General features: G+C 35.2%; 1 protein-coding gene across 14 annotated transcripts in view; it reads right to left on the bottom strand.

Annotated features, from left to right (window-relative positions):
- Positions 1 to 15,463, bottom strand: part of FER (FER tyrosine kinase) — a 451,402-nt gene that overhangs the window by 349,437 nt on the left and 86,502 nt on the right. For all 14 annotated transcript variants that reach the window (XR_010112214.1, XR_008625417.2, XR_008625418.2 and 11 more), the window contains 2 exons: positions 12,112 to 12,285; positions 9,237 to 9,336 (listed from right to left, as the gene is read on the bottom strand). Coding sequence is in view for 10 of the 14 variants with exons in the window: in XM_063604586.1 (XP_063460656.1) it covers positions 9,237 to 9,336; positions 12,112 to 12,285 (274 nt within the window). In the remaining 4 variants the exon portion in view is untranslated. The remainder of the gene's footprint in view (positions 1 to 9,236; positions 9,337 to 12,111; positions 12,286 to 15,463) is intronic.

Here is a 15,463-nt window from a genome sequence, read left to right as displayed (position 1 = left end):
GTCATAACTAGCGAGATTTTATGCAAGGTTGGTGTAATATGTGAAATGTGAAAATCAATCAAAATAACCATATTAACAAACAAAATAGGTATCTATTTATCTCAATAGATGCAGAAAGAGCATTTGACAAGATCCAACATCCATTCTAACACAGGAATAGAGAAAAATTACTTCAGTATGATTTTAAGTCTTTAAAAAACTACAGCAAACATCATACTTGAAGGTGTGAGACTAAATAAATACTTTACACCTAAGTTCAGGAACAAGGCAAGCCAACATTGTTTGCTCCTCTCACTTCTATTCAATATCATACTGGAGGATCTAGCCAGGGCAATTAGGCAAGAAAAAGAAAAAGAAAAAGAAAAAGAAGGAGGAAAAAAAAGTCACCTAGATTGAAAAGGTAAAAGTAAAACTGTCTTTATACATAGATAACATGATCCTATAAGTATAAAATCCTAAGAAATTCATTTTTAAAAACCAACTAGAGGCCAGGCACGGTGGCTCATGCCTGTAACCCCAGCACTTTGGGAGGCCGAGCAGGCATATCACTTGAGGTCAGGAGTTCAAGACCAGCCTGACCAACATGGTGAAACCCCATCTCTACTGGAAAAATATATATACACAAAAAATAAGCTGGGATTGGTGGCAGGCACCTGTAGTTCTTAGAAAATATATGCTTAGGTATTTAAAAGGAAATGTTATGATGTTACAATATACTTTCAAGTGCTTCATCAAAGAAAACTATATATATGTTCATACACATATATGTTCACACACATATATGTTCACACACATATATGTTCACACACATATATGTTCACACATATATGTTCACACACATATATGTTCACACATATATGTTCACACACATATATATGTTCTCACACATATATGTTCACACATATATGTTCACACACATATATATGTTCTCACACATATATGTTCACACACATATATATGTTCTCACACATATATGTTCACACACATATATGTTCACACACATATATATGTTCACACATATATATGTTCACACATATATATGTTCACACACATATATATACATAGAAAGAGGCGAAACAGAGACAGCAGAAGCCTAGTCGTGACAAAATTTTGGCAATTTTTGAATCCAGGTAAAAAGTATGCAGGAGTTCATTATGTTATCATTTCAACTTTTCTACGGGCTTGAAAATTTTTTTAATTAGGTAAAAATTTGATTTTATAAAAATTTCAACTTTCAGCCAGGCATGGTGGCTCACACCTGTAATCCTAGCACTTTGGGAGGCTGAGGTGGGTGGATTACGAGGTCAAGAGACAGAGACCATCCTGGCCAACATGGTGAAACCCCATCTCTACTAAAAATACAAAAATTAGCTGGGTTTGGTGGCACACACCTGTAGCCCCAGCTACTCAGGAGGCTGAGGAGGAGAATTACTTGAACCTGGGAGGTGGAGGCTACAGTGACCGCAGATCACACCACTGCACTCCAGCCTGGCGACAGAGCGAGACTCCATCTCGGGGGGGAAAAAAAAAATTCAACTTTCAATGGCTTGAAGGTAGGGTCCACATCTTTTTCATTTTTATATCTCTGGCTTACCAAACAAAAGAAATTCTTATTAAATGAGTGATTAAATGAAGGATTAATACATAAATGTATTCGTATATAAATATAAAATGATAAGGAATAGATTCAGAATAATTTGATATTGAAATAGTTGCCCCAATAAGGATTATCTGAGACCTTTCATTTCTTTTTTTGTTTTCCATAGATAGATAGATGATGGAATACTACTCAGCCATAAAAAAGGAATGAATTAACAGCATTTGCAGTGACCTGGATGAGATTGGAGACTATTATTCTAAGTGAAGTAATTCAGGAACGGAAAACCTGAGTTATGTTCTCACTGATGTGTGGGAGCTAAGCTCTGAGGATGCAAAGGCATAAGAATAATACAGTGGACTCTGGGATTTGAGGGGAAGAGTATGAGGCAGGAGCACTCTGTATACACTCTTATATACACCACAGTTTCTTTATCCACTTGTTTATAGATGGACATTTGGGTTGGTTCCACGATTTTGCAATTGTGAATTGTGCTGCTATAAACATGCATGTGCATGTATCTTTTTCATATGACTTCTTTTCCTCTGGGTGGATACCCAGTAGTGGGATTGCTGGATCAAATGGTAGTTCTACTTTTAGCTCTTTAAGGAATCTCCACTCTGTTTTCCATAGTGGCTGTACTATTTCACATTCCCACCAGCCGTGTAGAAGTGTTCCCTGATTTCCGTATCCACGCCAACATCTATTGTTTTGTTCTGTTTTGTTTTGTTTTTGTATTATGGCCATTCTTGCAGGAGTAAGGAGGTATCACATTGTGGTTTTGATTTGCATTTCCCTGAAAATTAGTGATGCTGAGCATTTTTTCATAGGTTTGTTACCTATTTGTATACCTTCTTTTGAGAATTGTCTATTCATGTGCTTAGCCCACTTTTTGATGAGATTGTTAGTTTTTTTTCTTACTGATTCGTTGTAGATTCTGGATTTTAGTCCTTTGTTAGGTGTATAGATTGTGAAGATTTCCTCCCACTCTGTTTACTCTGCTGACTGTTCCTTTTGCTGTGCAAAAGCTCTTTAGTTTAATTAGGTCCCAGCTATTTATCTTTGTTTTTATTGTATTTGCTTTTGAGTTTTTGGTCATGAAATACTTGCCTATGCCAACGTCTAGTTTTCTTTCATTTCTTATGGTGACATTCTTTATTTTTATATAATTTTTGTGGAAAAATTCCAACCTATACAAAAGTAGAAAGAATTGTTCAATATCTCCATGTACCTATCAACTGGTTTGAATGATCATCAATTCATGATCAATCATGTTTCATCTATACTTCTATCTATCTACTCCCTATTCTTTAGATAATTTTGAAGCAAACCTCAGATATCACATCACTTCAGCTGTGAATATTTCTGCATTTAATGCAAAAATAAAGAGAACATCAAAAAAATTACAATTTCATTATCAAAGCTATAATATAACAAGATTTCCTTAATATCAAATATCCTGTCTGGGTAAAATTTCTCAGGTTATCTCATAATTTTAATAGTTGATTTTCAAAAAAGGACCTAAACAGCATCTATATAAATACATACAAAAATACTAATCCTTACAAATCCCAGGTACTTACAACATAATTTATTCCCACAACCATCCATCACTTCTTCACTGATAAGACACAGGAAAAAAAGAAAGGAAGGCTGAGTATTTTGCACACCATTGGTCCAGAAAGACCTCCCACTTGGCTCTCACTCTCACCTGATGGTACAAAACAGACTGCAGGTTCAGCAGCTTAAATACTACTTTGTTACTCCTGACACAAACCTTCACTATTCATGGTTTTAAAATTAATTAACAGACTAAAACCCACATTAGAATTATTTCCCATGAACAACAACAGCATTGATGGTAGTCAAAGGGAGTTGTTAAGGCACATCATGGCAAACAGTACCTGAATTCCCCATATTTGCCAGAACCCCCAACAAACCTCTCGATGTCTCCTAAGAGATAAATCTCAGAGTATTATTTATTTCCTAATATATACAATTTAAAAGTTTTTAAAAATATATTATTTCCTTTATACTACTTAGTGCAGATACAAGCTTTATGGATTCACAAAACTGTTTTATGGCTAAACCTAACCATGTGTTTAACCCACTAAACGTGTTCGGAATTTAACCTTCAATAGGAAGGTAAAATCTGTGTATTTTGCATTTAAGTACCTGTTATTTTATGCTGATGTCAAGAAACACTTCTAGCTGAAATGCGTTCACTACCTAGTAAAGTGACAGCCCTGAGCAAGAGGCTTTCTTTGCTCACTGCTTCAAGCCAGCATTACCTTAAAGAGTTCATGACTTTGGAAAGAGTTAAACGTAAAAAGAGAAGGGTATCAGCAAAGCTTTTGGAATTGTTTTCCCATTTCCAGCTTTTTATTCCCTCTTTACACTGTTCTCTGTTTCTTCCCTCAACCCTCCTTTCTCTTCCCAGTCATCTGCTAGGCATTTTACAAACGATGGGCTGTTAACGTAATATTGCTACTGGCAAGGATGATCAATGGATGCCAAGCCATTGGATAGAAGGTTGTTGGGGGATACGTTATTCACACATGCCAATGTATCTCTCTGCAGTTACTTACCAATTACATGGGGTAAAGGTACCTTCACAATGGAGAGATCTGGCAGTCACTACTTGACTTACGAAATCAAACTTGACTGAGCACTAAGAGTAAGACAAGCCAACTTTATGTGCCTCCTGGTAGGATGCAACATAAAGTATACATCGTCATCTATGAAGCAGTCCTGTCAAAAATGTTTGACCTGAATCTAATCAAGCCTCTAGAACTATCCTTAAATTTACAGGAAATATAGGGGATAGATCAGGGACAAGTTAAATAGTAGTCATGAGAATGCAATCAGACAATCCAGCATATGAGAAATTTTACAAGAAAACTGGACTCCTGAAAAAAAAAAAGTCATGAGTAAAAAGTAGGAGGACTGTTCTAGATGAAAAGATTAAGAGTCTACAGACACAACAATCAAATGTGGTATGTTTACTTTGATCAGATCCTGGTTCAAAGCAACAACAACGAAGGAAATGATGGACAAAAAAAAAAAAAACTATTAGATTGGTGCAAAAGTAATTGTGGTTTTTGACATTATTTTCAATGGTGAAAATAGCTATTACTTTTGCACCAACCTGTATAAGAGACATTCTGGGGAGACCAGAATATGGACCGGATATTAGATGATAACAGAGAATTATTTATTGTTAATTTTATTAGAAATGATCATTGCATTGTGGCTTTTTAGAAGAATGTCTTTATTCTCAGCAGATGCAAGCTAAAGCATTTACCGATCAAGAGTATATGACGCCTGAAACATACATTCAAATGATTCTGCCAATGTGGCAGAAGGTTAATACTTGTTGAATCCAGTATGCATATTCACTGTCCCATCCTTCTAATTTCTACGTTTGTTTTAATTTTTTTTTAAAGGTTGGAAAAAATAAAATGAGAGGCTGCTTGTTGGGGCTGGACGAGTAGATATTTTTTTCAACCTGTGTAAATTAAAGTCAGTCCCGATAAAGAATCTGATTAACTACTTTTAGAAAATGGCATGGGATGGCCGGACGCGGTGGCTCACGCCTGTAATCCCAGCAGTTTGGGAGGCAAAGGCAGGCGGATCACGAAGTCAGGAGATCGAGACCATCCTGGCTAACACAGTGAAACCCCATCTCTACTAAGAATACAAAAAATTAGCCAGGCGTGATGGCGGGCGCTTGTAGTCCCAGCTACTCCAGAGGCTGAGGCAGGAGAATGGTGTGAATCTGGGAGGCGGAGCTTGCAGTGAGCCGAGATCGCGCCACTGCACTCCAGCCTGGGAGGCAGAGCGAGGCTCCGTCTCAAAAAAAAAAAAAAAAGAAAAGAAAATGGCATGGGGTTGGGGTAGGAGGAATTTCTCTGTGGCTACTTTCTGCTTCCTGCTCTACTTATTCTTTTTAAAAAACCCATTGGATATTTACAGATACTTTCCATTCCCTTCTCCTCACTCACAGCAGACTTCCTTAAGCAGCCTACAGGCACTTGACTAGCCTAACTCCTCAAATCTTCTCTTCCCACCTGGACTAACTTGGTTCCTTTTAACTTTTGATTTGACAGTCACCTAGGATTCCTTTCATTTTTGGCCAGCCCCAAACTATTACCTTCACCTGATTTGTGGGAGCCACAATTCTTCACCCATTGTTCTTTCTTCTTGGTCAGCTCTTCTTACTTATTCTGAAGGAACATTTAGAGGCATTTGCATTTTTATTAAATCTAGTAAAGGTATTTCCCGTCTATAAGAGGCACTGACATGGGCCATGAACAGCTGTGGATATGTATGTGTTTAGTAGTGATGGTAACAGTGGGGGAATCCTTTTACTACCTTTTGTACTTCTTTGTATCAAAGGGTATTTGTATCTAAATGTTTGTTAAGGCAATGAAGGAAAAAAAAGAAACACCTCCAAGTTATTAACTTCAGCTCAATAGGTTAAAATTATTTTGGCTGTCCTCAGCATGCATTATAAGTAATAATCAATCAACTAATGTTCAAATTAGTCCAAGTCAATTTAAGATAAAATGCAATATACATGTGCTCCCTCAACATACCACACAGCAATGCACATTTAATGTTTAAGGTGTATTATTTTTAGAATGTTTAAGGTGTATTATTTTAGAAGGTTTAAGGTGTATTATTTTAAGGTGCATTTAATTTTTAGAAAATTAAAATGATGCTAAATTCATATTGCAAATGAATGTTACATTTTACATTATACTAAACATAAACGAGTGTTCCTTTGTATATAAATTTTAACATTCAAAATTTAAAATATCAGTTTAATTTATACAGCAGGGGTCAGGGGTTTGTAGTTTCAGCATTAACTCAGCCTTCCTGCTGGTTTACTACTACTACTACTGCTGAACTCCCAGTTATAGGAACTGAACCCTTGAGTCCAAACCCATTTCTTGATCAAATATAGAATTTATCTTACTATAGGAATTATTTCCAGGCCTTGTTTCCCCAAGGCCTGTCTTCTCTAACTGGATGCTCTATGTTAGATTGGGATTGTAAATAACTTTTCTAAGACCTTCCAATGTCTAAAGTAATGACTCTGGATGCCAGACAAATATCTGAGTAGCTATTGTAAGCACCCCGCAGTCTCTAGGGCCCATTCCAAAAGTGTCCTAATCTGGCCCATGTAGGTGAACTAAGGTTCTGACATAAAGCCTATATATGTTGGAAAAACTTGCCATTACAGCTCGTCATCCTTGTAAAGAGTAAATAACTCCACAAAACTCCTATTTCCATAAAAACAGAAGCAGTTTGAAAAATAAATTTTTCAAAAATAAAATTTTATACTTTTTCATTTAAATATGAGTATAAACACAGTTTTGATTATAAAAGAAAAGTTTACCTATCTCTCATGTGTGAAGTGGATATATAAAAGTACTTATTTTAAAAGTAACTATATATTCTGTAGGATTTAATGTGAGAAATCAAATTCTTGAAAACAGAAAAATACTATCATGAATACCTTTAGAAAGACAACTAAGCTTGTATAATTTTTAAAAAAAGATTCAAATAATTCACTTCTTACAATTTATTACAAGTATGATCTTCAGATTCTCTCGTTGCCTTCCAACTATTAATACAATACTAAATGGTGTTTCATCTGAATCAAGAGTAAAGAATAATGATTTTCCATAATCTTTTCTAATATAAGCATTAGGTACAACAATTAAAACTTTGACATCAGAATTAGATTTTGCTTTTAAAAAAATAAACTATATCACTAAAAACAGATATCAAAGACTTGAAAGTAATTATGTATTTCTTTTTCTAACTAATAATTCTCCAACATATACAAACCTAGTGCGAAATACACAGCATAGCTGGATTACAATATGGTTGCTGTGGGTGAAGTTAGATATGGATATTTGCAATGTAATTTAATTAACTTGAGAATGCTAGCCAGGCATGAAGCAATGAACTTTATAAAATTAACTATTTTGACAGATTAAGAAGTAATGTTTAATGTATAAAGTTATTTTTAAACTATTCTTGATGATTTAGCAAGGGATACCTTGTGAAAAAGCTAAATTTTGCAAGAGAGTGAGACTTGGAGTTCTCAAGTTAGTGAACCAGACTGTAAGCTCCTTGAATGCCTGGCAAATATTATTTTGAATCTCAGTAACTTAAACATAGCAAGTGCCCAGTAAATATTTCTTGGTTATCTAAAGCACTCCTAAAATAACAAAGGAATAATAATTAGGTATAGGAAGTTTGAAAATCTATGAAATAATCACACAGTGTTGGAACTTAAATCCAGGACTCTCTGACTCCAAAGCCTGTGCTCTTTCCACTGTCATTTCTTTCTTTGCTTCACTAAAATAATTTAGATAATTTAAAGATAAAAGCATTTCAAAAGATATATCTACATTAATAGAGACCATAATCTCAAAGTCTTGGCTGAGTTACATGACAAATAGTAAGGAAACTGTGAATATGCATACAACTTCCCTAGTAAATTGGGGGAAGTGGGGAGAGAAGGAGACACAAAGTAAATGTTGGGGTAAGAAGTGGAGGAGGAAGAGAGAGAAGGGGGACAAACAGGGAGACCAAGGGAGAGGAAGGAAGAAGATAAAGAAGAGGGGAAAAGGAGAGAGAAAGGAAGGAGAAGAGAAAGAACTGCATTTAAATCAGTATCACTTCTAGTGTACTGGGAATAACAACAATATTTTCATTGTGCAAGATACAGCCAAATGGAGGAAATGTTTACTTCATTTACTATGACAAAATAACGAGAATGTTTAACAAATAAAAGATAAAGAGAAAATGTAGAGAAAGATAAATTTAAGAACCAAAATAAAATAGAGATTCTAATAAAGGCTTTATTTAGCTAGAAAGAAAATTAACAAAACAAAAAGAAAAATCCTCCAACTTTTATAAAGAAAAAATGTATAAATATGAGCGGTTTAGGCACATTTAAACATAAGGAAAATATTGCCCAATTATAGCAACAGCCAAAGAAGTTTCTGTTCATAAACTATGCTTAATCTTTACTGAAATCTAACATTTCAAAATTTAGATACAAGATCACCTAAGTACTTAATAAGAAATTATAACCATAAATCTCTGTTTGAAACATAAATAATATGCTTCTCTTTCCATTTATTTTTAAGACTTCTTATGAAAATTTTAGGGCAATATAGACACATAAAATTAAGCTATAAAGAGAACATAATGCTATAAAATGATGTGGTTTTAGTGACTTAAATAATACAGGTAAAAAAGAAGATTTTAAAAGTTTCTAAATAAATATACTCCTATTTTTCTTACTTAAGCACTCTGTAATTAAATAAGTAAATATGATGCAAGAGAGAAAATTTTAAACATCCCTTCAATTCTATTACACATGCTACATAATTCCATTTAGTATGAACTATTCAAAAATACTTTGAGTCATTTAAAGCAATGGAAAATTAGTAAGACTTACTACACAGTTTGACAATTAGCCAATGTGGGTTTATTTTGAGTTGTTTATATGTGAAATGCTCTAAATGGAATCATTCCACTACTTACAAAGATAACTTTCAAACAGTAAGAATAAAAATCACCTAAGCAAACAATTTTTAAAATTTTGCCTTACCTTTAGCTAAAGCTTCTTTATATTTCTCTTTGGCAGAATTCATTTCTTTTATTAATTGTCTATAGCTGCATTTTAACTTCTCCAATTCTGTTTTGGTAACCTGTCAAAGAAACAAAATGCATAAATGTATTAAATTGTTTAAATTTAAATTGCTCAAGAACTTAAATTCCAAAGTATTAACTGATGTGTATTTTACTACTTACAGGTCAGAGTTGTTCTTTAATATACAACTATAGAAAATAAACTACAAGTATGTTTTAAAAATCAGTACTAAATTCGATAGCATGTGAAAACAAATAAACTTTTTTAAAAGAATAGCAAATCAGGCCAGGCACGGTGGCTCACGCCTGTAACCAGCACTTTGGGAGGCTAAAACAAGCAGATCACTTGGGGTCAGTAATTCACGACCAGCCTGGCCAACACAGCAAAACCCTGTCTCTACCAAAAATACCAAAAAAGGAGCCAGGCTGTGGTGGCGCATGCCTATAATCCCAGCTACTCGGGAGGATGAGGCACAAGAATTGCTTGAACCTGGGAGGCAGAGGTTGCAATGAGCCAAGATCACACCACTGCACTCCAGCCTGGCTGAAACTTGACTCAAAAAAAAAGGGGGGATGGGGGTGCAAACGAAGAATAACACTGCCATTATCTAAAATTTAAAAAAATTAACTTAGTATGTGCAGAAATGTTTTCTGTAATTAAACAAACAATTAAAATATTATTTCTGTGGAACAATGAAACAAATGCAAGTCCTTGACTGTAGTCAAAAAGTCATTTAAATGCAATTTAAGGAAAAAATATGTGTCCCAGATATTGTCTACAAATCTTCAAATTTGCCATTTGAGAAGATTAAGAAAGAGAAAGCATCAAAACCTTGCAAAAGTGGTTATCAGCAACTTGGAAGATAATCTCAAACACCTTTTAAAGAAATTCTGTATCACCAATGTTCTTGATGACACAGACGATGACACTGTGTGAATAAACAAAAAATATAAATATAAATGAGTTCAAATCATTCTCCATTCAAGAAAAAACTCACTGGTTAACTTTGTAAAACTATTTGTTAAAAGACTAATACCAAACTTTTTTCTGTTGTTGTTGTTGTTGTTGTTGTTGTTGTTTTTGAGACAGAATCTCGCTCTGTTGCCCAGGCTGTTAGGGCAGCGGCATGATCTAGGCTCGTTGCAGCCTCTGCCTCCAGTGTTCAAGCAATTCTCATGCCTCAGCCTCCCAAGTGGCTGGGGTTATAGACGTGCACCACCGCACCTGGCTAATTTTTGTATTTTTAGTAGAGACGGGGTTTCACCGTGTTGCCCAGGCTGGTCTTGAACTCCTGACCTCAGGCGATCTGCCCACCTTGGCCTCCCAAAGTGCTGGGATTACAGGCATGAGCCACCGCACCCAGCCAGAAAACTTTTTTAATAGATTGATCAGGTTGACAACACTGGAACCAATTAGTCAAGTTTCACATAATAAAAAGATAAATCAACATTATATACCTCCTGATATAAAACTGCAAGAAGTGTATACCACCACCTATGATGTATTCTTGCCCAAAATATGCAGCCAGAATCTTATCAAGTCTCTAGATTTAAATTCCAATTTACAGAAAAAATTAAAGATGAAGGAATATGTGAAATCACATCATAAGATGCTAACAGAAAAACCCAATATGAAGGAAATTCAATTATATAGAGCAAATTACCTAGTTTCTTCCATAAATAAATGGCATTTTATTAAACACTGTGCAGGAAAGAGAACCTACATATTTTTTAAAAGTATCATTCAAATGCAAGGTATAGATGGTATCTGGATCCTGATTGAAACCAACCAACTATAAAAAAACATTTAAACAACAACCATTTCAACAAAAAGTATTCGATAACATGAAGGAATTATTATTTTTAGGCAAATTAACGGTATTGTAGTTACATTTTTTTTTTTTTGAGACGGAGTCTCGCTCTGTTGCCCAGGCTAGAGTGCAGTGGTGCGATCTCCGCTCACTGCAACCTCCACCTTCCAGGTTCACGCCATTCTCCTGCCTCAGCCTCCTGAGTAGCTGGGACTACAGCCGCCCGCCAGTACGCCCAGCTAATTTTTTGTATTTTTAGTAGAGACGGGGTTTCACCCTGTTAGCCAGGATGGTCTTGATCTCCTGACCTCGTGATCCGCCTTCCTCGGCCTCCCAAAGTGCTGGGATTACAGGTGTGAGGTACCGCATCTGGCCTGTAGTTACATTTCTAACAAGAACACTTATTTTAGCTATACATTCTAAAATATTTATGGATAAAATGATATCTTTAAAATGATCCAATGTAAAAAAAAAAAAGTGGGTAGGAGTATAGAAAAAACGGTGACTATTCAGGTGATGGGTAGGTGGAAGTTGATTTTACTATCCTCTCTTGTTTTATACATTTACAAATTTCTATAATAAAAATAATTTGAAAAAAGTCATTCAGAAGAGACAGACTCCGAATGTAGGGAAAATGAGGGATACGTAAATTTAAGAATACCAAAAGTAATTCTGCCTGTATTTTCTTTTTTATTTATGCAAAGTATTAGATAAGACAAATTTATTTTTAAAAGTCTCAAAGAACTATTTCAGTAAATAAAAACTAAAAATCCTAAGTGATAAGAAAGCTTTGTGTCATAGTTTAATTGGGAGCCTCTTTTTTCTTTCATAGGAGTATATACAGTCACAATATATCCTATAATCAATGTTTTATGTTCAATAAGATATTACTTATTAGAGACCATAAACCTATTTCTTGTTGGGAAATGATGAATAAACAATTTTTAAAGCCAAATAAGGTAAAATATTTCTGTGAATTTGAAAAACAATTTCAAGAAAGAACTTCAATATGGAAAAACGAACCTTGATCATCTCTGCCTCTATCTGCTGATGAACACCTATGTAACTTTTCTTCACCTGCTGCTTGTCCTTAATCATCATGGTGAGCCTGTGTAAAGGTCCAGAGTTCAAGTCCTCTGCATGTGTCTTCATTATCCTACTAAGTTGTTCTGTCTGCTGAATCATAAGTAGCCAAGACTTAAAAAAAAAAAAAGAAACAAAATTAACATTTGCATTAAAGGTTTCCATTTAGCTGTGCTTTAAGAGTTCAAAACTTTAAATATTTAGTTTTATGTAAATTATTACATTAATATAAAAAATAGGTTTCTGGCAACTGTTCAAAGATCTATGAGTGGTTCATATTTAACGTCTTCAACTTCAACTACACATGCTTCAAAATTCTATAATCACAGACAACACAGAAAACTAAGAAAAAGATTAGGGGACTCTTTAAGAGTCCACACTTGCAGTCTTCATTTGTTCACTTCTCATTTGTCTTCCAGCACACTGAAATATTGCTCTGCCACACGATTCTAATGTCCCACTATGGTCTTCAGTTCCTAATGGTCAAATGCAGCAGACATTGTCCCATCCACATCTTAACCTGCCTCTCTCTGCTGACTCAACTTCATGCTGAAACTGTCTTTCGTGGAGGCTCGCTTAGCTTCCTATTTCCAACATTCCTGGCTTGTTTTCCTCCCTTTCTAAAATTTCCTTTTCAATCTTTGGTACCTGTTCTTTTGTTGCCTGTGAGAATACTGGTATTCTATGGATTTCTATCTATAGCCCTATTCTTTTCCTAACAAATACCTTTACATCTCAATAGTTCTTCCAGCACAATACACCAAAGGGCACAACACACTGCCTCAATAGCAAGAGGCACATAATTGTAGGTTTGGGATCAGTGGGCATATGGAAACTGCTAGAAGAACAAATCATTTATTAGTTAGACTTCCTGACATACACATACTTTAAAAAAAAAAGGAACAGAGGAATCCTCTTCGCTATAGTATTCAATATTCTATTCAGAAACAATATTGAAGACCTATGACACGGTGGATCCAAAAGATATTTTTTAAATGAGCAAAGTTTGGTTTCAGATACTGACAAGAATAATTTTCTACTCTATTATTTTTGGTCTGTGAATGAACAGAATTATTTTCCTTCTGTTAATATTCCAATGTAATCAAAAATCAAAATTTCATAAGCATCTAAAGCAAAATTATAGCCTAAAGAAAGCAAATTCTTAGTCATAATACTAAGTTGCCAGGATCTGACTTGCCAATCTTGTTTTTGATACACTGCATTGTATGTTTTTTAAAAAATAATAACCTTTGAGAACAGTTATTTAGGGAGGGGACTATTTTTAGTTGTGAAATGATATGATGAACATGGAACATATGTGTGGCCTATAAACCCATCATATTTACTTTTAAATATGAAAATATAATCACTAGCTTGCTCTTAACACCACAAAGCAATTTAAAACTAATGTAGTCCTTACTTTAAAATCTAAAATGTAACAAAGATGCAAACAGTATAAAACTATATAAACATGGATTAAAAACATAAACTAAATGGCTATAATATATGTAGCTTTGCCTTTTTCATCTAGTATTTTCACTTCAAACTATGCAGTTGGAGAAATATTCTATGGCATGTGCAGAATGTTAATGCTACAAAAAAATAAAAAGTGAGAGGAGACAGTCTTCTTGCTGTATCTTCAAAAAATAAATATTCTTTAAGTGCTTTGTAGCAATAACTTTTTGTAATTCTATGTAGCAGTCCTTGCAGCCTAGGGGAGAAGATTTCTTGCAAGCCAAAAAACCACACAATTGGGTCAGATTGCCCTCCTCTCCCAGAATGGTACATCCCAACCTGCCTAAAAGCCCTGTTCAGTGTAGTCACTACAGGAAGTCCAAGGTCTCAAAGCATATATTGCCACTCTGTCAACCCCATATTGTCCTCAGTATCTCCTAATCCAACCCAAGCCACTATCTATAGAATCCTGTATTGTCAAGAACTCTTGCTCTATAATTAGAAAACTCTTCATACCTCTTATCAGAACTTTCCATTCATCTTCTAGTTTTAACAAAAGCCTGGCTCTATCTCACTCCCAACACCCCAACGCTGCTAATAAACATTCTCTGTGTTTCTGCAGAAGTCCCAGCTCCTTCGAATCTGAGGACACCCTTCTCCATGAACAATCCATCAGCAAGTCTTTCAGATTCTGTCTCCAAAGTCAATCACAAATCCATCTTCTTCTCTCCATCTCCAGTGCCACTCCTTTGAAGGTTATGATTACCTCTGGCTTAGACTATTACAACACCTCCCAAATGGTACACTCTCATGCTCCTTTCCAATCCATTCTCTTCAAAGTAGCAATAATAATAATAATACAATAATAATTAAAAAATTAATATAACTGTCTCCCTTAAAACACTATATTGGCTTTCCTTTTCATTTAAAGAAAAATCCAAACTCCTTTCTTTCGTGTTGAGATGGAGTCTTGCTCCATCACCTAGGCTGGAGTGCAGTGACGCAATCTCCACTCACTACAACCTCCACCTCCTGGGTTCAAGTGATTCTTGTGCCTCAGCCTCCCAAGTAGCTGAGACTACATGTGTGAACCACTACGCCCAGCTAATTTTTGTATTTTTAGTAGAGGCGGGGTTTTGTCATTTTGCCCAGGCTGGTCTCGAATTCCTGGCCTCAAGTGATCCACCCACTTTGGCCTCCCAAAGTTCTGGGATTGCAGGCATGAGCCACCACACCCAGCCCAAACTCCTTCTAAGACTTATAATGTCTCCCATTATCTATCCGCTAATCTATCCTTCCAACTTCATGTTTTGCTGTTCTCTACCAAGCTAAATAAATGCTAGAAATATTGTTCTTTCTTCAGTTTGCTGAACATAGCAAGCTCCAATCTCTTCCTGAAAGTTTTTACCTCTACCTGGAAGCTCTTCCTCACCTTCACCTGGCAAGCTCCATATCTTCCTTTAGTAATCAGCTAAATATCCTATAGGTCTAATCCTTACTATTCTGTCTTACTCTTTCTCAGCATTTAAAACAATTATTTATCTATATGTATAATTGGTGGTTTGGTTTTTTATAATGTCTCCTCAATTGAAATGGAAGCTCCATGAAGGCGGTACCATGTTTAATATTTTGAGTATTTATTGTGATGTTTGAGACAAGAGGGAGGGAAAGAGGGAAGAAGTAGGAAAAAAGAAAGAAAAAAAGGAAGGAGGAATGTAGAATAAAACCATGAATTAAATACATGCCATAAAAGTGACTTAAAAAAGTTTTTTTTGAGACAGGGTCTCACCCTGTCACCCAGGCTGGAGTGCAATGGCACGATCATGGCTCACTGCAG

Source organism: Pan paniscus, chromosome 4 (assembly GCF_029289425.2).
Source record: "Pan paniscus chromosome 4, NHGRI_mPanPan1-v2.0_pri, whole genome shotgun sequence".
NCBI classification, from domain to species: domain Eukaryota; kingdom Metazoa; phylum Chordata; class Mammalia; order Primates; family Hominidae; genus Pan; species Pan paniscus.
Note: the sequence above shows the minus strand (reverse complement) of the source record. Positions and strands in the feature narration are given on the sequence as shown.